The 26,143-nt window shown below is 42.6% G+C and overlaps 1 protein-coding gene across 1 annotated transcript; it reads right to left on the minus strand.

The window, feature by feature from the left end:
- Positions 1-2,075: 2,075 nt before the first annotated feature.
- On the minus strand, positions 2,076-3,023 carry LOC101528870 (olfactory receptor 4E1). The gene has a single exon (XM_004584902.2). It carries the CDS (start codon positions 3,021-3,023, stop codon positions 2,076-2,078), a length of 948 nt encoding a protein of 315 aa, XP_004584959.2.
- Between the last annotated feature and the right edge of the window lie 23,120 nt (positions 3,024-26,143).

A 26,143-nucleotide genomic window follows, 5' to 3' on the forward strand; every position in this document is an offset into this window, starting at 1 on the left:
GACTGGGAGGAAACAGGTATTTGAGAAATCATCTGTTGCTTCCAAGAATATGCACTAGCAATTGTTTGTTTTTTATTTTTATGTTTTTGAAGCTTGTTTGTTTGTTTGAAAATCATAGTTACGGAAAGAGGGAGGGGAAGAAGCAAACCCAGTTGACCATAACGGGCAGGGCTGAGTTAGGCTGAATTCAGGAGTCAGGAGATTTATCTGGATCTTCTTTGTGGGTGGAAGGAACCCAAGCATTTGGGCCACTTCTGTTGCTTTTTCCAGGCACTTAGTGGATCAGAAGTGGAGCTGCCAGGACACGAATTAGTAGCTGTATGGAATGTTGGCATCACCGGTAGTCACTTTACCTCCTCAGTACTACAATGCCATTCCCTTCACCCAAATAGTGTCTTTTAATTTCTTAAAGATTTATTTAAAAATTTTTATTGGAAAGTCTAATATACAAATAGGAGGAGAGACAGAGGAAGATCTTCTGTCCATTGATTCAGTTATGACAAAAAGTTCATTTTAGGGGGATGATACAGTTTTTTTTTTCTTTAATTGAAAGTTGGAGTTATATAGCAAGAGGGGAAGAGTTGGAGTAATGGCTTAACACACTGTGCCACAACTCTGGATCCTATTTACTTATTTTTATTTTACAAAACATTTTATTTATTTTTTTTAGTTGAAAGGCAGATTTACAGGGAAGGAGAGACAGGGAGAAAGGTCCTTCATTTGTTGATTCACTCCCCAAGTGGCCACAATGACCAGAGCTGAGCTAACCTGAAGTCAGGAGCCAGGAACTTTTTGTCTGTCTCCCACATGGGTGCAGGGTTCCAAGGACCATTCTCTGCTGCTTTCCCAGGACACATGCAAGGAGCTGGATGGGAAGTGGAACAGCTGGATTACAAACCAGCACCTAGATGGGATCCCGGTGGTTGCAAGGTGAGGATTTAGCCTCTAAGCCATTGCACTGGGCCCATCCGGTTTACTTATTTTAAGAGTCAGAAAGACAGAGAGAGAGAGAACTCCCACCTGTTGATTCACTCTCCAAATGCCCTCAGTGGTTACATCTGGATTGGGCCAAAGCTGGGAGTTATAAACTCAATCCTGGTGTACCACACAGCTCAGAATAAGAGCCCAGTCACTTGATTTATCATTATTGCTTCCTAGAGTTTACACTGACAGGAAGCTAGAGTCAGGGGGCTAGATTTAGGTATTGGAGCCAGCTATTCTGATGGGGGATGTGGATGTGGCCATTTTAACTGTTAGGCCAACTGCTGTTCTTCCTTACTATTCTTGATTTAGACCCCATTGATGGAAAATGTTACTTAAATTCTATCACTGAAAATTTCTACACCCTGAAGCCCAAATAATTTTTCAATGGCATCTTACGACGTTTGGGACTGGCATTGTGGCACAGGAGGCAAAGCCATTGTCTGCGGTGCAGCCATCTCATATGGGCACCAGTTCAAATAACACCTACTCAAATGACCACATACACAGCTTCCTGCTAATGTGCTTGGGAAAGCAGCAGAGGATAGCCAAACTCCTTGGGCCCCAGAATCCATGTGGGAGGCCTGGAAGCAGCTTCTGGTTCTTGGCTTTGGACCAGCCAAGCTCTGGTTGTTGTGGTCACTTAGGGAGTGAACCAATGGATGGAAGATCTGTCTTTCCTTCTTCGTTTAAATCCGTCTTTAACATAAATAATTAACCTTTAAAGAAAAAAATTTATTATGGTTATATCACTTCCATTTTAATTGGAGAGTAAGTGAAAGTCAAATGAGACAGTAAGTTATAATTAAAAGACACAATTCCAAAGCACAAGCAATCCACATGTGAATTAACTCCTCAATTCAAAAGTATGGATTTAACTTTTTTTATAGGAAAGATTTTTTTTTCATCTTAAGAAATGAAAACATGAGTCAATCTTAGGTCTTAAAATTGTAAATATACAAATAACTATAGACAGAAAATGTCAGTCTGGTAAGGAAGATGCAGTTTATTTTCAGCAAGTTCAAAGTGCAGCAAGTCCTTAAGTCCGTACACTACTTTCCTAGATGTGGAGCATCCTGAGGGCTTAGAGGTTTTCATTTTCCTGCTTTTCTCTCCTGCCTCCCCATTAACTTGATAAAGGCATTCTTCATGTCTTCATTTCTAAGGGTGTAGATGATGGGGTTCAACAAAGGTGTGACAGCAGTGAAAAACACAGACACCACCTTGTCCTCTGGGAGGCTGGTGGATGGGCGGGAGTAGATGAAGATGCAGTGTCCCAGGAATAGTGTGACCACGGTGAGGTGTGCCGCACAGGTGGACAGGGCCTTCCGCCTGCCCCCTGAGATCTGCTGCCTCAGGTTCACCAGGATGACGGCGTAGGACACCACTAAGACCACAAAACAGATCACGGAGATCAGCCCACTGTTGGAGACAATGAGGATCTCAATGATGTGGGTATCGATACAGGCCAGTTTGATCACCTGAGGGACATCACAGAAGAAATTGTCAATCTTATCAGGACCACAATAGGGCAGCTTGATAGTAAGGGAGGTCAGGGCTATTGAGTGGATAGTGCCTCCTGTCCACAGGGCTGCTGCCAGGAGTGCACATACCTTCCAGTTCATCACTGTCATGTATTGCAGGGGTTTACAAATGGCCACATACCGGTCATAGGCCATAACAGTGAGCAAGAAGATCTCTGAGCAGGCAAAGAGGTGCAGGAAGAACATCTGGGTCACACAGGCACTGAAGGAGATGAACTTCCCTTCTGACCAGGTGTCTATCAGCATTTTGGGGATAGTGACAGTGGAGTGGCAGACATCGATGAGGGACAGATTACTGAGGAAAAAATACATGGGGGTATGGAGTCTGCGGTCATAGATGATAGTTATGATAATAAGGATGTTCCCTATCAAGGTCAGGACATAGAAAAGGAGAAACACAGAAAATGCAGCCATCTGCACCTTCTGATTTACAGATAAACCTGTAAGCTGAAAATATGTCACAATGAAAGTTTGATTGAGAAGCATAGCCTCTTCCATGTTCTTTGTTGGACACACCTGTCAAAAATTAGGGAAAGAAAAGTCACATTACAGTTTAAAAAAATCTGCCTTAGTCATTTGGCTGCTTCATTTGTGTGCTCATGACTTTTCTCCAACCAGATTTAATTTTTCAGATTCCCATTCTTCATTTGAAATCATGCTATAACCATAGTGGGTTCTACTCACACATTTTTGTAATAATGGAATTGAGAATCTTGGTTCACTTACAGATGTAAAATAGCTATGAAGCAGGAGAAACAATTTTACCTTGATTGTAGTGTAGCATTGCTTAGACTTTGGTTGTAGATTTTTTTTTACAGGAGAAGCAACTAAAGTTCTCTTTTCCAAATATTTTGTCCAAGGTCACTGAAATCTGGGCCTTGAACATAGCTGTTGACTGCATTTCTCACTTACCTAACCTATTTACTCCCTTGCTGGCATTGCCACGGTGCAAATCTTCCTGAGCTAACTTTCCAAAGGCAGCAACTTTTCACCACACTGCTTGACAATTGATAATGTGATGTCCCTTTGAACAACTCTTTTGAGGAGGCTGAATAAAACCCTGGAGGTCTTGGAAAATCCATGGAATGTGGAGGAAGGCTTGCTTCTCCTGAAGCCCTCAGCAAGGGCAGAATTGCGTACCTTTAATCTGGATGCCAGTTCCAGGGAATAGCGTTGCTATCTTCATCTGCTGTGTTTTGCAAAGTTCTATTCTGTTTTTTGGCTTACTGGTCTTTAAGACATGCAGAAGAAAAAAAATTGTTTTAAATTAGCTTATGTATGTGGGAAGTTGGGGTAGAGGAGGGGATAGAGAGATGTTGAAAAACAATTGGATAGAAAGAATGAATACTCGTGACACAACACAGTGGGTGAAAGTGACTTACAAGAACCTGTTGTATATTCTATGAAAAATTAGAAGAGAGTATCTCAAAGGTTCCAAAGAAACAATAAAGAAGAAGGAATTGCTAACTATCTTGGTTTGATCAGTAATGCTCCATACATGTGTTGAAATATAATACTGTGCACCATTAATAGTACAATTATCATGTTAATAAAAAATGCTTAAGGGTGAAAAAACACAGCATAACCAGAGGTAGCATATCTATGAACTGATCATTACTGCTTCTTTCCCTATAAACAAAGGGCATGTCTCATATTGAAGCACAGTATATTAGCCCTTAAAGGAACATATTCTCATTTTATAAATTTTTATAGAACATGAGGCAAAGCAACTTGCTCAAAGTTAGGCAGAGTTGGAATTTGAGCTGGCCTAGAGCTCCCATCTCCTGGGCTGGCCGTTTTCCACCATCACTCTGATGTGAATCCTTGCTGCATAATTGGGGAGTTAAGCAGAGTGTGTCCTAGTGATCCCCTCGCTCCCCTAGGTGTCCTGAGCCAGCTCAAATGAAGGGAAACGTGGGATCTCTTTTTGAACTTGGCTCCTAGGTCCTGTCTTTGTCTCCATGCACAGCCTCCCAAGGGCCGCCCACCTGAGGAGATAGTCTCTTTTGATTCGTTGGGTCTTACTGTCTTGTGCTACCTCCTTCTTATCCGGGTCGCTGTAGGTGCTTCTTTCCCATCCCTCAACATCAGGCTTTGCTGGACAGATGAGTCAGTTCCACATGGCCTGTGATTATACACTAGAGAAATTGCCTCTTCTGCCCAGTTCTCTTTCTTCTCAAACTCACTGTGTGATGTCTAGAAACACCATAATGTAGCCACGGATTAATTTTACTATTCAGAATTTCTTTCTTAAACCCTTACTTAAAGCTTTTCCTAAAAAACCAAAAAAAACAAACAAAAAAAACTATTTTAAGGTTTAATGATTTGCGTTAGACTTCATTGTTGCAGAATTAAAGTTGAAGAATTGACCCAGGCTGGGATGAATGGGGTTGTTTTTAAGTTCAGCATGGGAAATTTCTGTTGCACAGGCAAGAAAGGCTGCGCAGACTGAGAACGAATCTTCAGCCGAGGATTCCATTCTCTCTCCTCTTGGGCTGTGGATGTACCTTTTCAAGCCTTTTCCATCATCATTGTTTTTTCTCTATGTATATGAACCCACAGAAAAGTCATTCTGAAAAGTGTGGCTGTGTCCAACTGCAATAGAAATTTAGCATTCAGTTGTCAAGAGTATGGTGCATAAGACATATCCACCACAGCATGTCAGGAGAACAAATGGCAATGATTAAAAGCTAAAGTGACAGAAATATAAAATATCTGTAAACTCACCTTGGGTTGTTCCCAATGCTCTGAGTGTGTCCAGAAGTTACTGGGTTTTCAGTCCTGTAGTTTAAATACCAGGAGTGCTACCTTCTGGTACAAACTGTAATTTAGTTGAAGCTGAACAACTCCAATAACCCCATTTACCTTGATTTTTCCAAAACGAGGTTGAGAGCTTGGAATCCTTTTGGTCTTTTTCTTAGAGGATAGTCACAATAGATGTACTTGGTGATATTTTCTGGTGATAGGAAACGTCTCAAGATTTTTACAAAAATCATACTTTTACATCCATCTTATCATGTCTTTTATCAAGATGTCAATGCATGTAACTCTGCAGCAAGCTTTTCGATGATTGATTTCAGATAACTCAAGCTATGGGACAGGAATGGTAATTTTTTCCCCAATTTTCCAAACTGTAGCATTGAGTAAAAGGGCCTAAAGCCACAATACATTTGCAGACTATTGGTTTATCAAGGCATTTCTAACATAAAACACGACCTGATTATTTAAACAATCCATGTGGCTGAAACCTCCTGCTTTCTTTGCAGCATGTTCTTTAGGTGCAAGTTTTATATTGGTATTTTCAGATGAATGATTCTACATTTAAGCACCAAAGGGGGAATCTGCAGAAAAAGAAAGCAACTGGAGTGTTGGCATTGTCCTACCTGATTTATATAGGGTAAATGTCCTTGGGAACTTCTCAGCCATGACATCAGCCTGCTGCAGTCACTGGTTAGAAAAAGTTAATTCCATTGGGGTGAGGAGAGGCGCGGAGTACTGAAGTTACTTTGCAATAGCCAGTGACCAAATTTAATTAGAAAACAGGATTTATTTATTTATTTTTTGAAAAAGATTGATTTATTTTTATTGAAAAATCAGATATACAGAGAGAAGGAGAGACAGGAAGATCGTCCCTCTGCTGATTCACTCTCCAAGTGACTGCGATGGCCGGAGCAGAGCCAATCTGAAGCTAAGAGACAGAAGGTTCTTCAGGGTCTCCTGCATGGTTGCAGGGTCCCAAGGCCATCGGCTGTCCTCAACTGCTTTCCCAGGCCACAAGCAGGGAGCTGGATGTGAAGCAGGGCCACCAGGTTTAGAGCCAGCCGACATCCTGGCTCATGCAAGGTGAAGACTTTAGCTGCTAGGCTACTGCGCCAGGCCTAGAAAACAGGATTCAAACACCCAAATCTTTAAAATAAATGTAAGTATGATGAAATGAACTACTGTTTTTGACTGTCTACTATGTGTTTAGTATTAAGAGATGTCCTTTCATATTTTCTTTAATTTGTGTAAAAACATATAGATGAAAGGGGTCGCTAAATTGAAAAATTTTTTTTTAGATTTATTTATTTTCACTGGAAATTCAGATATACAGAGAGGAGGAGAGACAGAGAGGAAGATCTTCTGTCTGATGATTCACTCCCCAAGTGACCATAACGGCCAGAGCTGAGCCAATCTAAAGCCAGGAACCAGGAACCTCCTCCAGGTCTCCCACGCGGGTGCAGGGTTCCAAGGCTTTGTCCGTCCTCGACTGCTTTCCCAGGCCACAAGCAGGGAGCTGGATGGGAAGTGGAGCTGCCGGGATTAGAACCTGTGTCCATTTAGGATCCTGGTGCATGGAAGGCGAGGATTTAGCCACTAAGTTATTATGCTGGGCCCTAATTTGAGAGTTTTAAAAAAGGATTCATGAATTTATTTGAAAGGCAGAGTTAGAGAGAGAGAGAGAGAGAGAGAGAGAGAGAGAGAGAGATCTTTCATCTGGCCCAGATCTGGTGGCAGGAACTCAGGCACTTGGCCCAGCCTTTGCTGCCTTCCCAGGCACATTAGCAGGGAGTTGGAGCAGAATCAGCTGTGACTTAAACTGGTGCCCATATGAGATACCAGCATTATAGTAAGCAGCTTAAACTGCTGTGCCAAAATGCCAACTTCTAAACTGAGACAAGTTGTGACAATGATCAAGAGCTTCAACTCTAGAACCAGATTATCCAGGTGCAAGTTCTAATGTCCTGAATGTGTGAATTTGGGAAAGTTGCTTAACTAACCCCCTAGCTGTCAATTTTCTCCCTTGAAAAAAAAAAAAAGAAGAGCAATCAATTTTCCTAAAACTCTTTGAATTCTTTACAAAATATGTAGCACTTAATAACTGTGTTATCTATATGAAGCAATCATGTAATATGCTATTCCACAGCAACAGCCTACCACCAACTACTTTCTCTGTTTTGATATATGAAATTGACAGTTTAAATTGCCAAAGAGAGGAATGCAAAGAAGAGGGATAAAGATTATATTCTGAATTTGAGTTTCAACATTGAACAGTCATTTTGGGATAGATCAGATTTTTTTTTTTTAAAGATTTATTTTTTTATTTTTATTACAAAGTCAGATATACTGAGAGGAGGAGAGAGAGAGGAAGTGGAGCTGCTGGGATTAGAACCAGCAGCCATATGGGATCAAGGCGAGGACCTTAGCCACTAGGCCACGCTGCCAAGCCCAGATAGATCAGATTTGATCAGCAAAAGATGTGGAGTAGAAATGAACCTTTCGGCTGACTTTCCCTGCCAGTGTAGGAGGGAGTACACTACTGGAAACACTGGGGGGAGTTTACCAAGAGTTAGTACAAATGCTGGATCCCCACACCTTCTGCTTGGACTCTTGTTCCCCAGCTTTCCTGTTAGTTTGATTATCTTTGCTCAAAGACCAGTTTTAGCTGCACTTGTGCTTTCAGATCTTAAAAATATTGTTTTTTGGCCAGGATGGGACTTGTGTTGTCATTATAATATCCTTGAAAATCAGGGTGCAATTTAAGAAGAGAACTAGGCTAGTTATGCTGATTCTTTATGCCTTTGTTGAAACGTCTTTTTATAGGCCTGATATACCAAGGGCAGTACAGCAAGCGATGTCCAGCTGATCATGAGGCAATCACGTCACCATTGAAACTGGTAAAAGGCAACACCGAGAAATGCAGCTTCGGCCTCTTCACATGAGTCTCTGTTCTTTCTCCTTATCTCTCGGTAGCTTCTCCCTTCACCCCACCTGGCACACTTCACTAGGGGTCTTTATGCTACTAATCTATGATGTTTGATTGATGAGTTTAAGCCATTTACATTCAGGGTTAGTACAAATGGGTGCTAATTTGGTCTTGTCATTTTAGGAATGGGTTATTCATTGATTTAGTCTTCTGTTGTCATTTTACTGGGATGTTCTTTGCATTTGCCTTTGGTTTTGGTGGGCGCTATTCCTTTTCTCTGTCAAGAAAACATCTTGAAGCATCATTTGTAGGGCAGGTTTGGAAGAGGCATATTGTTTTAACTTTTCTTTACCGTGAAATAATTTTATTTTATTTTCAAAGACAAAAGAAAGCTTTGCTGGGTACGTTATTCTGGGTTGACATTTTTTTTTTCTTTTAGAATCTGGAATATGTTGCTCCATTCTCTTCTTGCCTACAGAGTTTCCTGTGAGAGGTCTCCTGTGAGTTTAATTGGTCTTCCTTTATATGTCAGTTGATTTTTTTTTCCTGTGCACATTTAAGGATCCTTTCCTTATGTTCTATTGAAGAGAGCTTGATTATCATGTGTCTTGGTGAAGATCGCTTTTGGTCAAGCCTGTTGGGAGTTCTGTGTCCCTCCTGAATGTTGTTTCCCAATTCTTTCTCTAGGTGAGGGAAATTTTCCCTTATTATTTCATTAAATAGATTTTTAAACCCAGTTTCTCTTTCCGTAACTTCTGGGACTCCCATAACTCTTATATTTGGCCTTTCAATAGTGTCTTTCAGGTCTTGAATACTTTTTTTGGCCTGATTCAGTTCTGTTTCCAGCTTTTTGTTTGTTTCCGCCTGGTGACAGGAAATATCTTCCAATTTTGAGATTCTTTCTTTTGCTTCCTTCATTCTATTTTCGAGACTCTCCACTGTGGTTTTAATTTGCTCCACTGTATTCGTCATTTCTGATATATGGGTTTTCATTTGATTCATTTCCAGTGTGACATATTTCTTGAATTCCTTGAATGCCTGCTTTACGTGCTTCTTGTTCTTGATAAGAAGTTTTATAACAAGTGTTTTGAGTTTGTATCTCCTATTTTCTCAATGTCTTCCTCAGTGAACACTGAGGTTGGTAAAGGCTTTTGCTCCTTTGCAGGGGAATCTTCAGTAATATTCATTTTGCCTGTGTGTCTTCTTTTGCTCTTGGTCATTGTACTTCTGGTTAGCAGAGCCTTCTCCTTGGGGCAGGTTTCTAAGCTGTGTTACCCACATGTCTACGGTTCGATTTTACTTATTGCAGTTGGTACACGGATCTTTGTTTGTAGTCACTTGTGCCACTCCCTCCAGCAAGATCCAGGTCTGGGTTCTTATGTTAGGTTACCACCATGGCCTCCATAGCCCCAGTCCTGGCTCCTTACAATGAGGGGCCCATACATAACAGATAACATGGAAGGCTCAGGCAATGGGAGGATTTTAGACAGGACGTGTTAGAGAATTTGTGCTTATAATAGATTATCATGAGAGGGTTCAGGGAAACAGAATTTTTTTCCTGGGGAGAATGCATCAGGAAGTGGGGATAATTCTACAATTGAGTGTTTTAATGATAGGAAGAATAGAAAAATATTTAACTGACAAAAATTAATGACTCATGCAGCTAGGATATGGGTGTATGTGGCTATTTTTGTGGTTTGAACATAGTCTTGTATCCATGGCCAGAAGGTCTATGGGAGGTCTTGTACTTGTCTTGCTCCATTATGGCACAGAGTGGCCTTTTCAGACATGACTTGTCTAAGAGATTGAACAGAGATGATCAGGGCCTACCTGTGATAACATATTGTTAAATTTTTTTAAAAGACTTTTTAAGATTTTTTTTAAAAAGATTTATTTTTATTGAAAGGCAGATTTACAGAGAGAGAGACAGAGAGACAGAGAGATGGAGAGATGGAGAGAAAGATCTTTCATCCACTGATTCACTTCCCAAATGGCTGCAATCCCCATCTTATTTTCTCTTGTTGTACCCACCTTGTTGTTCCTTGTTGGCTTTAATCTTAATCTTCAGCTCTGTCTCTGAGCTTTTCTGCTTCTAATTATATGCCGTTATCCTGCTTTACCCTAGTTCTTGCTGCACAGACATTTTCTTTCCTGTAGATGGTTTCTTCACTGTCTTGATTCCTATTTATTTATTTTTGTTATACAGAAGCTTCTCAGTTGCAAAATCCCATATTTTTCTGATTTTGTTTTTCCTGCATATGCTTTTGGGATCTTATCCTGAAAGTCTGCGCTTATACCAATGTGCTGACTTGTTTTCCCTATGTTTCCTTATAGCTGTTTCCTAGTTCATGATCTTATATTCAGGGTCTTTGATCAATCTTAAGTTGATTTTTGCACATAGAGAGAGGTGGAGACCTGTTTTCATTATTCTTCTACATATGCATGTCCAGTTTTGCCAATGCTATCATGGAAAAGAAGATCTCTTCTATTTAGATTCTTGGCACGTTTGTAAAAAAAAAAAAAAACAGTTGGTTGCAAGTATTGTTGCGAGGTGCAAGTGAGATCACACCAGGCATGTCTAAGGTTTATTAAGGAGTCTTTATTAATCATACTTGGAGACAATAGAGCACAACAGCAAATCACAAATCCATACAGCAATCCACCCAATCATAATCCAATCAATCATAATCCTTAAGTCCATCCATTAAGCTGAAAACCTATGTCCCAGCTTTCCCAACAATACAAGTTATCCTAAGAGACATGCAATGAATAACCTGGACACACTCACAAAGAACCTGGACACACTTACAAAGCTGCAGACATTCACCTTTCCTTGGCTTCTCTGCCCACATTCCACTACTGCTAGGCCTCACCTCTCCTGGAACTCCTGATAGCACACAAACCAGTAACAACATTATTATATCTGTTGTCCCATCGAAGCAGTACACAGGGACCATGCTCAGGGGATTACCTGTCCTGGGTCAGCCAAGAGTCAAGGTGCCAGAGTAACAGAAGCACCTGGCTAGAAAGAGAGTGAGAGCCCCTGTTTCATGGGCCCTCTCAGTTGATAGGTGAGTCACAGATGGGCAGGAGCGAATACCTAAGTGTTGTGGACTAAAGAGTTGATTAGTGCTCATTAGGAAGAGCAGGAACAGGAAGTGGGTTTGTAGCTAAAAACGCCTAGACTAATTGGACTTCCAATATCCTGTCTCATTTAGGAAGTGGGGGAAGTGGTTGAGGATGCAATTACCATTCCATTGCCGTTAGGACCCACCTTCAGGACAGAGGTTGGGGGACACAGCCAAATTTCATTTGCCCACTGTCAATGGGTGCTGGCTATCACAGGCTGCACCCCATAACAGTATGTATACTAACTTCTGGGTTCTCTAGTCTGCTCCATTGGTCTCTGTGTCAGTTGTTATGTCAGCTGTTTTAGTTGCCAAAGTAGCTAATTTTATTTTGAATTTTAGTTTCATTTGTTCACTTTCCTCATATTCATGTATAGGAAAATTTTGAGTTAAAGGTGAAGATTTATGGAGTTATTTCTAAGGCATTTTAAAATCAGAGACTAACTCAATATCAACCTTCAAGATGAGGGCAGGCAGATGAGGGCAATTAATTTACTTATCAAAGCTGATTTAAAAACTTCTGGGTGAAGCTCAAACTTGCAGGGTAAGTTTAAGGATTAGCTAGAAAAACTTACATCACAATATCCAGTTTTTTTTAAATAAAATAATGGGTCATTTAGTTATTTGTTTATTAGAAGAAAAAGAAACAGAGTACATCCAAGTGCTGGGTTACTTCCTAAATGCCCTTGCTGGCTTGACTGCACCAGGCCTGATGCCAAAAACTGGGAATATAATCCAGGTCTCCATGTCAGTGACAGGAATCCAATTACTTGAGCCATCACTGCTTCCTCTTTGGGTTTGCAGGAAGCTGGAATCAGGAGTCATGGCTACAGATCAAAGCCAAGTACTGGTGTGAGATGTGAGCATTCCAACTATCAGACTAAGTTCATAGTTCCAATGATCAGCTTTTTTAATATTTAATTTTTATTTATTTGAAAGGCAGAACTACAGAGGCGGGGGAGGGAACGAGAGGAAGAGGGAGGTGGAGAGAGAAAATGAAAGCGAGTGAATGAGATAGAAAGTTGACTTTTTCATCTGCTGGTTCACTCCCTAAACGGCTACAATGGCCGAGGCTGTGCAGGCCAAAGGCAGGAACCCAGAGCTTCTTCTGGGCTTTTAAGGTGGATGTAGGGGCCCGACAACTTGGGCCATCCTTTGCTACTTTCCCAGGCATATTAGCTGAGAGCTGGATAGGAAATGCAGCAGCTGGGAGTTGAACTGGTGTTTTATGGGATGCTGGCATTATAAGCAGTGGCTTAATCTGATATGCCACAATGCTGGCTTCCCAACTGATCAGTTTTTCAAAAAGGATACAACTATTAGTAAATAATTTTGATTCAGGAATACCCAATGGAGGCTCTTGGTCTGTGCAGATGTGCATGGTTCCCTAGTTAGGTGAGCAGGCACAGGCTTCTTCTTTGGGAAAGGGAAGAAATGTAGCTGTAGGTAGACAGCCTAAGTCATGAGTAGTGATGTGTGAAGGGAAAGAAGCAATCTTGCCTGCTGAGAAACTGAGTGATTTTTGTACAGCCTGAGGCACCATTAAGGTTAGTGTGAATCCTGCAACTGATTTACTTAAGCTTTGTGGTCTCTTGGCACATGTCCTAGAGAAAAGGCAATAAGCCTTGATGAGTTGCTTGTATTTGTATTGGTATCCCCAAGACTTGTCAAGACTTCTCACAAATCAGAAAGGAAAAAGAGCTTGTAAATCTAGAAAACTGACAGGTTTTGTACAAGCTCTTGTGCTTAATAAGAATATGCTACTTTTGCTTGTAAATAGCAGTTAAGGTGGAGAAGAACTAGTGATCTATCTCCTTTGAGAGGGTTTTCATGTGAAACAGGGATTCAATGGCTTCAGAAGTCTCCAGTGATAGAAGAAAATGGGAAAAAAGCTTAGATTTTTAAAGATACATTTTATTTGAAAGATGAGGGAGAGAGAGGGAGAGAGAGAGAGAGAGAGAGAGAGAAAATGGAGTTGAGCTTGCCCAAGTCAGGAGCTTCTTCCAGGTTTTCCATGTGAGTGCTGGGGCCCAAGAGCTTGAGCCATCTCGGGTTGGCCTCCTATACCACTGCACCGGCTCCTGAAGCTTAGATTATAATGTAATTGTTTTATTACTCAAGGACAGAATCATTTCTTGTTTGGGAATGAAGAAGAACAGTGGATTTTTAGCCAAAACCTGAACTACCATTGCTTGTAATACTTTCTTAAGAATTCAATCATGCCAGCCACCTTGGGCATGTGGTGAGCTGTCCCTGGGCGGAAAGCGCGCCATTTGGCACGCAGCTCCACCTGCTGGCCGCCCGGCCGGGAGCTCTGGGGTTTTGGTTCTTTGAATCGCTGCTTAAGATAGCTCCACGTTGAACCCACTGTGTTTCTAGGATGTGAATTAATCCTAAAGATTACCAATGACAGTAACTCTTCCTTTGAAGAACTTGTAATCACTGAAGAATGCTGACCACCGAACACCAGTCCATGCAAAAGCTAAGGCTCGGGGCTTATCCAGCAATATCATATCCTATTAGCTGATATGATGATGAATCAGGAGACAGGTCACATTAAGCAGGGACATGACATTAACTAGCACACGAGAACCATATCCGGGGGTAGATTCTGTGTGGGAAATATGTGGGCCAAACCCTGTGATAATTCTAGACCCACTGGTTAGCTCAAGAGCTGGGGTGGTGATGGACTAAGCTAGGTGTGACCCAGGAACCTGCCATCAATCACAGGTAAAGGAACTGACAACAGTCTGGACTGGTCAATGCAGCAGCACCCGAATGTGCATCCTAAATAGGGTGTGTGGTGGGCCGGGCTACAATGTTCATCAGCTCATACAAGGCCAAATGGAAGGCCAGACTTCGCTGGCCACTGACCTAAAACCCAATGGCATGTATGAGAACTGGGTCTGGGAATGGATCAAGTGGAGGAACTTGGGAAACTCCCTGGGTGAGTCATAGCTCCCGCTGGTGAACATGCGGTCCAGACCTGGGGGTCGGACAGGCTGGGCAAAGTAGATCCAACAGCTGGCCAATGTTTGAGTTGGTAATGGAACGGGGTTACCAGGCAGGACTGAGCAAACCTTAGTCCATAAGCGAAACTAGAAGCCAGGATGGAGCACAGGTCATGCTGAGCTAGGCTCACATACCTGCTGGTCTGTGTGAGCCAAGGACACTAAGGCAGAGGTCGGGACAGGTGAAGGGTTGAGCCAAGCTGAGTCAGAGCAACCACTGCCATGCATGTGATCTATGACTGGGAACAGGCCCGACTGGGGAGCTAAGGGGACAACCCCAGCTGTGTTGAAGTTCCTACCTATGGCTGGAATGGGGGCTGCAGTCTGATCAGGAAATGGTTGTCGTCTCCCTTGGCACAAGTGTGGACTGGGACTGGACATACCAAACCTGGCCAGACTCCAATACCGTCTGGTGCCCTGGAGGACCAGGGTAGATGTGGGAGGGACTAGGCTAAGTCTCAACCCCTACTGAGCCATGTGTGAGCAGTATGTGGGTATGGACGAGCCGTGGCTGTGTTGAAACATCCAACAGCAAGAGCCAGTTTGGGTTGAAGGCCAGTCAGGAAAAACCACTGTTCCTGCTAGGACAGGAGGTGAACTGAGTAGGGCTGGCTCATGGACCCCGTGGTATGTGTGAAATCTGGCATTGGGAGAGTTTCTGATGGAGGAGCCTGGCCAACTCCCCTGGCAGGACACAGACCCTGCAGGTAAGCGCAAGAGGCATGATAGGAAACAGCCCATAACAGGCCATGGAAAGTTTCCCACTGGCATACAATTGGCATGGGTTGGGAGCAGACCAGGCTGAATCAGTTCACGTCATCCACTGGCAAATCCAAGCACCAGAAGAGAGTGCCAGTCGAGCCAGGTTTGGTCGCAACAAAAACCAGTGCACAATACGGAATGCCAAGGTGAGGTTGCCAGTACCGAATGTGACCACAGCACCCAACCAGCACACGTGAGAACCAGAAGGGAGGGGTGGAACCGGCAGGGGAAATATGGGGGTTACCCTTGCTGGACAGCTACTCCCACTGGAGAGCATGAGCTGGGAGGGGGGCAGACCAGACTAAACAGGGCTACAACACCTGTGGGCCTCATGTGGACTAGATCAGGGAAAAGCCAGGCTGGGCTGATTATTCCTACTGGTGCAAACAAAATTAGAGTGGGTGAGGGTTGTTTGGGCTTAGCTGCAGCATCAGCTGGCAGAAGCTGGCACTGGGAGCTGATTCTGTCAAGTCAAACCACAGAACTACCTGAAGAGTGCATAATCTGGGAGTGGGAGTGGCCTGGGAGGGAAATAGTGGGCTCCTCCCTCTCGGGAGGGCACGAAACTCAGGGGCTGGGGTGGCCAGACAGAGAGACACCCAACAGCATCTGTGTAGGCTGGATAGTGGAGCTGGTTAGATGGAACTAAGCTTTAACACCCATTAACATGTATGAGAGCTGAATGGAATGTGGGACAGACTGGACTAGTCCGGTACACATACTGGCAAACCAGGGTAGGGGGCGGGCCTGGTGGGGGTTATTGTGGGTCTCTCCGACTAGGCTGCAGCTCCCACTGGCTTATGTGAGGGCCGAGTATGTGCTGGGCAAAACCAGGATAGACTGCAACACCCATTGGTTCTAGTGAAAGTCAGAGCTGAAAACAACCAACCCAGCAATTGCTACCACCAGCTGATCGTGGAGATGGACTGTGCCGGGACCTGTACTTGCTAGTACATACAAGCATCTGGTCTGGGAACACCTCAGACAAAGTTTCTTTGGAGATCTCCCCAACTGAAATGCTGGACTCAGAACCTTAACCAAGAAAAGACAGAAGACAGAACAAGTCAATCAACCACCTCAGCTGTATGTTGGCAGCGAAATACTGGGCAAACGGAGACTCTGTGATGGACTATGTCAATCAGTGGATTCTTCAACGACCTCATTGTGCTTGGAGTGGTGAGATTGGTAGTGATTCATAACTGTTGAACTGTCAAAACCACTTGAGCAAGACCCTCAGAGCATGCCCCACATCAGGGACCTGGGGTGGGTGGGAGACTGGGTGGGGCTTCTCCCTCAGTATCCCCCTTTACCTCAGATACATGAAGGAAACAATATGGACATAATAGTCTTACCCACTTCAATAGCCCTTGAACCTTTTTACCCTGATTAACTAGGTAAAGATTGTAAAAAATATAATAGAAAACTTGAACACCCCCCCAAATTCAATCATTATTTGGGTGTCTAGAATGGATTATTAAGGGTCTTTGAACCAAAGCATTGCATGAAGGTAAAAAATACCCCAAATGTAAAGTACAAGTGGATATTCTGAGGTGAAAGACTTATTTATGCTTTAAAACACAGGTGTGGACATTTGTAATTTTGTTATAAGCTCAGGAAACAGAGACGAAAAAAACTGGCTGGAAGCTTCCTAATAAGGCAGGCGAGTCAGTGAAGGACCTGATATTTGTTGAATGTATTCTATGTGCCACAGCTCCTTCTGTGCAACTTATCATTTAATCTCACATTTACTTACAGGCAGCTACTGTTATTGCCTCTTACCTGAAGCTAAGTTATGCTAAGTTACATGAATGCAGTCATTCTGTCTCAGATCTGGGATTAGATTTGAGTTCTGAGCCTGCATTCTTTAGTATACCATTTTGCTTTCCTGAGAAGAGAGGTGACCCTTAAATACTTAAAATTTTCTTCCAAGCCTGGTTCAATGATTCAATGGCTAAATCCTCCTCTTGCCAGAGAGCATTGAATCCTAACCACTAGACCACCAGGGAGGTGCTAAATCCTCCTGTTGCAAGTGCAAGGTTCACTTGTGGACCCTGGTTCATGTCCTGGCTGCTCCACTTAATAGCCATCTTCCTGCTTGTGGCATGTACGGCGGTGGAGGATGTTCCAAAGCCTTGAGACCCAGAAGAAGCTCCTGGCTCCTGGATTCAGATTGGCTCAGCTTTGGCTGTTGCAACCATTTGGGGAGTGAACCAGTAGATGGAAGCTCTTTCTCTCTGTCTCTTCTCTCCATACATTGTAACTGCCTTTCCGTTAAGATAAATAAATCTTTAGAATTTTTTTCTATTGTAGAGAATGCATAACAGATAAAAAAGAGAATCTGTTGCTGTTTAGGCATAAATACATTTATGAAAACATGGGTTATGAGCTGAAATTTAAGCCAGATTGGAAGAAAATTTTAAGTATTTAAGGGTCACCTCTCTTCTCAGGGAAGTAAAATGGTATACTAAACAGTACAGGCTCAGAGCTCAAATCTATTCCCAGATTTCAATTACTATATTGCTAACATAGAGAAAAAAATGGTAGTGATAGATGGGATTAATAATCTTAAAAAATAAAAGGGGGCATGCTAGAATTTTTTTGAGATTTCAAATTTCTATCTAATGGCACACATTTTAACAATACCAACAACAACAACAACAACAACAAAGAGAATTTGAAACCTGGTTTGATATACTTCACCAAGTCTTGTGATGAAATTCAAGATTAGAACATAGTTACTTTGCTCACAAGGTATATCTAAAGGAAGAAACATGGGTAGGTGTTATGGCATAGCAGATGAAGTCTCTGCTCAGGACACCCACCTCCTATATTGAAGTGCCTAGGACCAAGTTCTGCCTGTGCTTTCAATCCAGCTTCTTGCTAACGCACAAGGAGGTAGATGATGGCTTAAGTACTTGGCTCTCTGCCACCATTGTGGGAAGCTTCAAATGGCTTTGGTTTGATCCATATTGGGGGCATTTGATGAGTGAACCAGTGAATAGATGGTCTCACACTCCTTCCATTCTTCCCTCCCCTCATTCTGGCATTGTCTTTCAATGCCAGAATTTCAAAACAAATATTTTAAGAATCCCATTTTAAAATGACATTAAAAGATCAGTTTCTTTTAATTTTGTATACATAAAGGCAAGTATGGGAAAGGTAGCTCTGCATGTTAGGAAACATATGAGTATGAATCCCAAGGAAGATTAAGAGATACTGTAAGAATGCCTGTCAATTTGAATTATTTGCGAGTCACAGGTATGGACAGATCAGATTCCAGTGTGTTGGGTTTCCTTACAGAGGAATATTTTTTTGGTTTTCTTTGAAAACTCCAGGAGAGCAAGAGAGATGTTAAGAATATTAGAGGTCAGGAAAAGAACTCAAATTAAAAAAAAAGTTTTAACCAGAAAATGAGAAAGCAATTAGTTCAATATCAATCTCTTCTGTATTTCTAATTTTATGTAATAAATTTATTTTTATTTTTGATGATGTTTACATAATTGAGAAAGACTGTTGATCACTGATTAGGGTGGGAAGGGTCATTTCGCTGGACCCCCATTATATATTTTAAAAACTTTTCAGGAAAAATTTGCTAGAATTTTGGTTGAATTAGTTCAATTTCCCCACAGCCTTTAAAAATTTCTTCTGGAGTGTGTTTTAGAATAGTTTGCCGTAATTCTAGTGGAACTGATGGTCAATCCTAGCCTAGTCTATATAGGTATAAGATGACATCTCACACTCAAAGACAAGTATATAAATCCTACTGCTCTATGCCCATCAGTCCATTTTTGTTGCCTCCATAGATTTTAAAACTGTGGTACAGGGAAGCCAGGAAGATGAAGAATGGTATGAAAATGAAGCAATGTATAAAGCGATTTCAGGAAAAGGAATATTTTCTTTATTTTTTCAGAATTTATTTTTATTTGAAAGGTAGATTTTGAAAAAATTAATTACATTGCATTATGTGACACAGTTTCATAGGCTCTGGGATTCCCCCAACCCCTCCCCATACCCTCTCCTCATGGTGGATTCCTCCACCTTGTTGCAGTATTACAGTTCAAATTCAGTCGAGATTCTTTCATTGCAAGCATATACCAAGCAAAGAGTCTAGCATCTTATTGTCCAGATAAATTCAACAGTTTCTTGGGGAGACCATCTCTGGTCTGAAGGTAGAGCTGGCAGAATATCATCCCGATCAGTTAAAAGCCCCAACACAACATCAACAACATTTTACAACATTATGGAATTAATTGACATGGTATTGGGTAACGAATATGTTAAAAAAATGCAAGTTCTTAACCACATCCTGTGATTATTTCATTGACATTTCGATTCTAGTTTATATACAACCAGCTTCTATACACCTTAAAATGGCTATAGAGTACTATTCAGCTGTCTTGTGTCTATCCTCATTTTAGTATTTAGCGGTCTATAGCATTGAAGCATAATTCTACTGAAATTAGCAGATTTTAGGATAGCCTAAATTGGCTTATAACTCTAGCAAGGCATATGTCAACAGTTGAGGTGTAGAACAGTTTTAGGAGGGGTGTGCAGAGAAATTTTCCATATCCTAGTGAGGGGTAACTAATCTTTGTGTCCTACCTAGTAAAGTATATGTGAATTCACGCTGACCGTTTCCTGTCTGGTTCTAAGTTTTCCTTGTTGATCTCTGTCTATTTATTCTAATTTTGTTTGTTTGTTTTTTTGGGGTGGGGCTCTGGAGCGACCCTGATGGTCATTGCAAGAGAGGATGGGGATCCAAAGTTGGAACTAAGGACCAGAGAAAGCTCCTCTCCCTAGTCCTGAAGGGAGTTTACTGTTCATCTGTTTCTGCGGACCACTCAAGACTCCTGGCCGTTGCTCCGATGTGAAAGGCGGATTTTTACAGAGAGAGAAGGAAAGACAGAGACAGAGAGATAGAGAGCGAGAGAGCAAAAGAGAGAGAGAGAGAGATCTTCCATCCACTGGTTTACTCCCAAATGACTGCAGTGCCTGGAGTTGAGCTGCTCTGAAGCTGGGAGTCAGGGGCTTCTTTCTGTATTTTCCACATCGGTGTAGGTCTCAAGGATTCAGGCTATTCTCTACTACTTTCTTAGGTCATCAGCAGGGAGCTGAATAGAAGTGGAGCAGTTGGACTTTCAGTGCAATCTTGATCAAGTTACTTAAATTGTTTCAGCATTAGTTTCTTAAGCTGTTTACTGTGTGTAGTAATAATGTCTGCATAATTGCACCATGGAATTGAAGATGAACATAAAATGCATATAAAACCTTAGGATAGTCATAGCACATACTATGCATTCAATGAATGTTAGCTTTGAAAAGTTCAGAATGTATACTGCAGAATACAGAATTATCTATTATCTCTCTTGCTCTAAAATCAACTGAAAAAAGTGGGAAACATCTTTTTTAAACTGAAAATTTAATAGTTTAAATGCTCAATTATGCAAAGATGATTTACTTAGTGCATTTGGGACTGAATTGGGATAAAGGACAGTGCCAGGAGAGGATGGCTACATCATAGTCTGGATGGAGTCCAAAGGGCATAGATTCCGCACTGGGGCCAATGATTGGCTTCTCTCTGGGCACACAGTCAGGAGTAGCTGTGAGTCCCTATAATATGGTTGGCATTGCCTTGTGCATAGACAGAACTGAATGGGGAAATGATAAATACATCAGCTTTGTAACAATGCTGGATATGGAATAGACTGTGCATGGCAAGCAACTCCATGGCTATTTACCTTTGTTAACCAGTGAGAAGAGACAGTCAAATCACTCTGCAACTTAGATGCAAATGTATTCCATCTGAGGCTTCACTAGCTTAGGACATTTCTGTGGAACCTTTCCCACAATGTCCTCCTGAAATATTATCCCTGCTGGAAAAGATGAAAAAGATCTCTGTCTTTCATTGCCTGTCTTCAATTCAGTAAAAATCCAACTTGTTTTGTATGTTGACATGGTTATCAAAACAAAGTAGGGTATGCACTGTTCAGTGAAAGATATCTGGAATAATGATGACAGTAGCACAGAAATAAATGCTGCTGTGTATAATTATCCGAGCTATGATCAACATGAGAGTACAGGTCAATGAGTTAGATAAATTGCTTTGGAGTCATTGAGTAGAAAACTAGGGCAATAATCTAATTAGACCTCCTACCTTGCCTACTACAGCATAGGGAATTATGCAGAACAATGACAGGTTACAATCACACAGTTTACATTTATTTGCTTTTTAAAATTAAGTATATTTTTATTTATTTGAAAGGTAAAATAGCAGAGAAATAGAGAATCTTCCATCTGCAGGTTCACTCCCCAAATGGCTATGGCTACTAAGCTGAGCCAGGAGCTTGGAGCCTCCTTTGGGTCTGCCACACAGGTGGCAGGGCCCAAGCACTTGGTTCATCATCTGCTGTGTTCCAGGCATATTGCAAGGAGCTGGATTAGAAGTAGAGCAGCCGGGACTTGAACCAGTGCCCATTTAGGATGATGGTGACTTAGGAGAAGGCTTAGCTTGCTATTTCCCAATGTTGGCCCTGCAGTTTATATTTATTAAATGTGTTGTGACACAGTTTTTCTTTTAGGAAGATTATGTAGAAGTAGTATAAAGGGCATATTAGAAATAAGATGACTGGAATATGGATTCCAAAGCAATGAAATGACTGTATTGTTACATTAAAAATCTCCCCTACTCAAGCATGCTTTCTCTTCATGATGAAGGATTCTGTACCCAAGGGAAGAAGGTGACAGGATACTAATTTGCCTCTACTCTGCTGGGTCAGAGGATACTCAGGAGGTTAGGTGTTTGTGACAAAATTCATAGAAAGTTCTGGGAAGGAGGGAGCATTGAATGCAGTTACTTTTGATAAGTTACAGTTCAATAGGGACTGCCTCTTGAAATGACCCAGGGGAAACTGCAACTTTTAAATTGATCTCCTGTGTATCTCTGGTCCATGCCAACATCATAAGTAAGACAGAGGATGCCTCCAGTGATTCATTAAGAGTGTTATTTTCATTGATGTCTCTCTGGACGTTAACTGATTCTCTTTAGTAAAAAGAATGCTTAACAAAGAGAGCGGAGTTTCCCAGTGGGCTTTATTAAAACTGCTGTGGTTATGAGGTGATTAATTTATGTAAAAGCGTTATGAACCAAGGCCATGAACCAAGCTGTGCACACAGAGCATGTCCATCAGGCAGAGAATCAAAGTACAGTCCCATTCAGGAGTAAACTGTTAAAAGATCTTTGAAGAATTTGCACGTGTTGCTTTAGAATAGATTTTTGGAACAAAAGCAAAAAGGCATTGCCTTTAGGGGAAGTTGGTCAAAGGGCTGTACTAGGCTACTATTGTACACTTGTTGGAACCACATCCTACTTGCAGGCAGGAAGCCTCACTGATTCCCATGTATATGCTATTTGGTAATTTTAAAGGCAGATTAATTTTGTCCCACAGTGTAGAGTAGATCAGAACAAAGTTTCAGTCAATTTAAAATCTAGCAGGAGAAGCAGGAATGCTGGGATGTGATCGGCAGGAAGGGAGAGGGTTGTGGTGGGAGAGGACAGGAGTGATGAGGGTGGTGGGGAGGAAGATAGGAGAGGAGAGTGGACAGTGGTAGGGGTTATCCTTGCAGTCTTCACTGAGTAATGTCATTTCAAGGACTCTGGAGTGCAGGGGTGTTGTAGGCTCAAGTTTTGAGTTGTGTTTTAGTGTCCTGGGCCTTTTGAAAATGACTTTGAGCATATTCTTTACCCTGTTGTGGATGCATTTCACTTTTAAATATTTCTGAGACTGGCCAGCAGATTTCTGATAGTCTGAACAATGCAGAAATGCCTATGAATACTTCACTGTCCTATTCTGGCATCAGTGTATCTAACTTTATTTGGAAGTCTGTCTGTCATTGGTGGAGGGGTCCAATGCTGATCACAGGTGTGGTGGTCTGGCAGTTTAGGTGAAAAAGTTATTGCATCGTGTTACAGCTGAGATACGAACCCCAGGAACTTGCGCTATTGATGATGATATATGAGGCCAATGAACAAACAAGAAAGTGAGTTTAACAAAAGGGTTTTATTGAAAGCACAGGAAGGGAAAGACATCCATTACATTTTTGTACATCACACGATTTCCTACAGAAGGAAGAAAGAACCTTTTCTTCGGACCTGTCTAGGGAGCTGTTTCTTTTCACCATGTACCTGGAACTGGTCACAAATAACTAGTCACCATAAGTTGGTCACCAGCCCTTTGGATTGGTGTTGGCACCAGGGTTTTGTTTTTGCTGATTAATTAATAAAGTACTCTGCATTTCTTTTTTCTTAAATTTATTTATTTTTAATTGGAAAGGCAGATATACAGAGAGGAGGAGAAACAGAGAGGGTTTTCCATCCGATGGTTCACTCCCCAAGCGATTGCAATGGCTGGAGCCGAGCCAATCTGAAGCCAGGAGCCAGGAGCTTCTTCTGGGTCTCCCATGTGCGTGCGGGGTCCCAAGTCTTTGGGCCATCCTCGACTACTTTCCCAGGTGACAAGCAGGGACTGGATGGGAAGCAGGGCCCCTGGGACTAGAACCAGCACCCATATGGGATCCTGGTGCATTCAAGGTGAGGAGTCTAACCGCTACACTATTGCACCACACCCCTCTGCATTTCTTTATAGCATTAGGCTTATTACTCAGCACACTCCTGTTTCTCAGTTAGGTTAGGAAAACTCTCCTCATTGCCAGTGAGGCCCTTTGCTGCCCTCTCTGCTTACCCAACTTTCCCCACTCTAATTATCTCATTTTAATAACATGGGGATGGTGATGATCCTGGGGAGCAGGGGCACAGTAGAGGTGTTAGGGACAAGACAGAGTGACCCAAACAAGGGAAGCCTGAAGAAGAACAGGGGAGGGAACACTTGTGATGATGGGAGGGAACTACTTAGTGATTTAGTACAGTCTAAGTTCTGTAGCTCAGGGCTGGTGCTGTGATGCAGTGAGCTAAGCTGCCATATGGAATGCTGACATCCCACATTGGAGCACTGGTCCAAGTCTCAGCTGCTCTGTTTCAAGATCAGCTCCCTGACAATGCGCCTTGGAAGGCAGCAGAATTTTGTCCAAGTATTTGAGCCCCTGCTACCTGTCCAGTACTTGGACTCCTGCTCCCCATGTCAATCATCACTGGGTTGCTGGGTTTAGCCTGGCCCAACCCTGGTTGTTGTGGCCATGTGGAGAGTGAACCAGCAAATGGAAGTAAATAAACAAATAAATCTAAAAAAAGGATATGGAATCAACTTGTTTCCAACAAAGAAATTATAGTGTTTTAGCTAGAAATCTTTTTTCAAGATACTTTAAGAATTTTTATTAATACAAAGAGAACAGATTTAATGTAGTTCATAGGTACAATTCTTTTTTTTTAAGATTTATTTTATTTTTATTGGAAAGTCAGATATACAGAGAGGAGGAGAGACAGAGAGGAAGATCTTCCATCTGTTGATTCATTCACTCTCCAAGCAGCCACAATGTCCAGAGCTGAGCTGATCCGCAGCCAGGAGCCTGGAGCCTCCTCCGGATCTCCCACGTGGATGCAGGGTCCCAAGGCTTTAGACCATCCTCGACTGCTTTCCCAGGCCACAACAGGGAGTTGTATGGGAAGTGGGGCTGCCAAGATTAGAACCTGCACCCATATGGGATCCTGGCTTGTGCAAGGTGAGGAGTTTAGCCATTCAGCTACTGTGCCTGTCCGCATAGGTACAATTCTAAGAAAATAATCATATTTTGATTCCTTCCTCAATCCCCTTTCTTCCTTTTTTCTTTTCTTTTGTTTCTTCAGATTTTTTAATAACATACTTTATATATATGTGTGTGTATAATGTATTTTTATTTATTTACTCCTTTTTTTGTTGTTGTTTTACTGTTTTAGATAATGTTTCTGTAGTTGATCAGGGTGGGAAGGATCTAGGGTTAGCGAGAAGTGGGTGTGATCACTGTTTCCAAACTTTGTATCTCTTCTTCCCATTTCTGGGAGGAGGGGGAGATAAGGAGATAGGCCATAACCAATCTCCCGACCATCCCAGTATCTGAGGACTGGGAGAGGCCACCTGATATCAACCCAGGGTCATAATGTGGTGGATGCTCTGAGGGTTCAGCCCAGGTGGATGCGACAGTTTTGAAATGCTGTTGATCTTACCCATCTATGGATGAGGAATCCCTTCCAATGTCCATTGGCTGACACAGTTGACCTTAGAATCTCTAATCGCCCAGATATTTGCGTCATTGTGGTTTTCCATATGTTCTGTTCTCCATTCTCTGCTATGGTACTAGATGTCCTCTGTAGGCCCAAATGGGCTACTGTGTCCTCTATGGGCACCATGGTCTGCCATCCAGCATTCCATTGTCTACACTGAGGAGGACCTCATGGACCTTGGCCAGGTGACCCGGGCCAAGCAGGACCTCCAACCCTGGGGCTCATGGACATGGACCCCCTTGCAGGTGGGCCCAGGAACCTGAGCCAGGTGACCCAAGCCAGATCGGGCCCTCTCCTCATGGGGTTCTTGCGCTTAGCACCCATCTCACAATCAGGCCCTGGCCATGTGACCCAGGATCTGCTGGAAACTCCCCTGGGTCTCACAGACCTAGCACCAACCGCACACGTGGGCCTGGTCACCTGGGCCAGGAGACCGAGGCCCCTCTGGATCCCCCAATCTCAGGGGTTCATGCATCCCACACCAACATCACAAATGGGCTGAAAGTCCTGGGTCATATGACCCGCTGTACTCCCCGCCCCTGGGGCCCATAGACCCAACACCCACCATGTAGGTGGGTCCCAGGAACTGGGTCACATGAAAGCCTGCCAGACCCCCACCCTCGGTGCTCATGGATCCAATCCCCACCTCACTGGCAGGTCAAAGGGCCCCTCCATTCCTCAGGCTCATGGACCCTGCACCCACAGCTCCCACACTGGCATGGCTCATCTCACCTCAGCATCTACTGGTTTGATTCAACCTGCCCCTGGTTCCAGCTTATGCTGGTTGGTGTTACAGCATAGCCTTGCCCGATCAGTTGCTA

This window comes from Ochotona princeps, chromosome 6 (assembly GCF_030435755.1).
Source record: "Ochotona princeps isolate mOchPri1 chromosome 6, mOchPri1.hap1, whole genome shotgun sequence".
Classification (NCBI taxonomy): Eukaryota; Metazoa; Chordata; class Mammalia; order Lagomorpha; family Ochotonidae; genus Ochotona; species Ochotona princeps.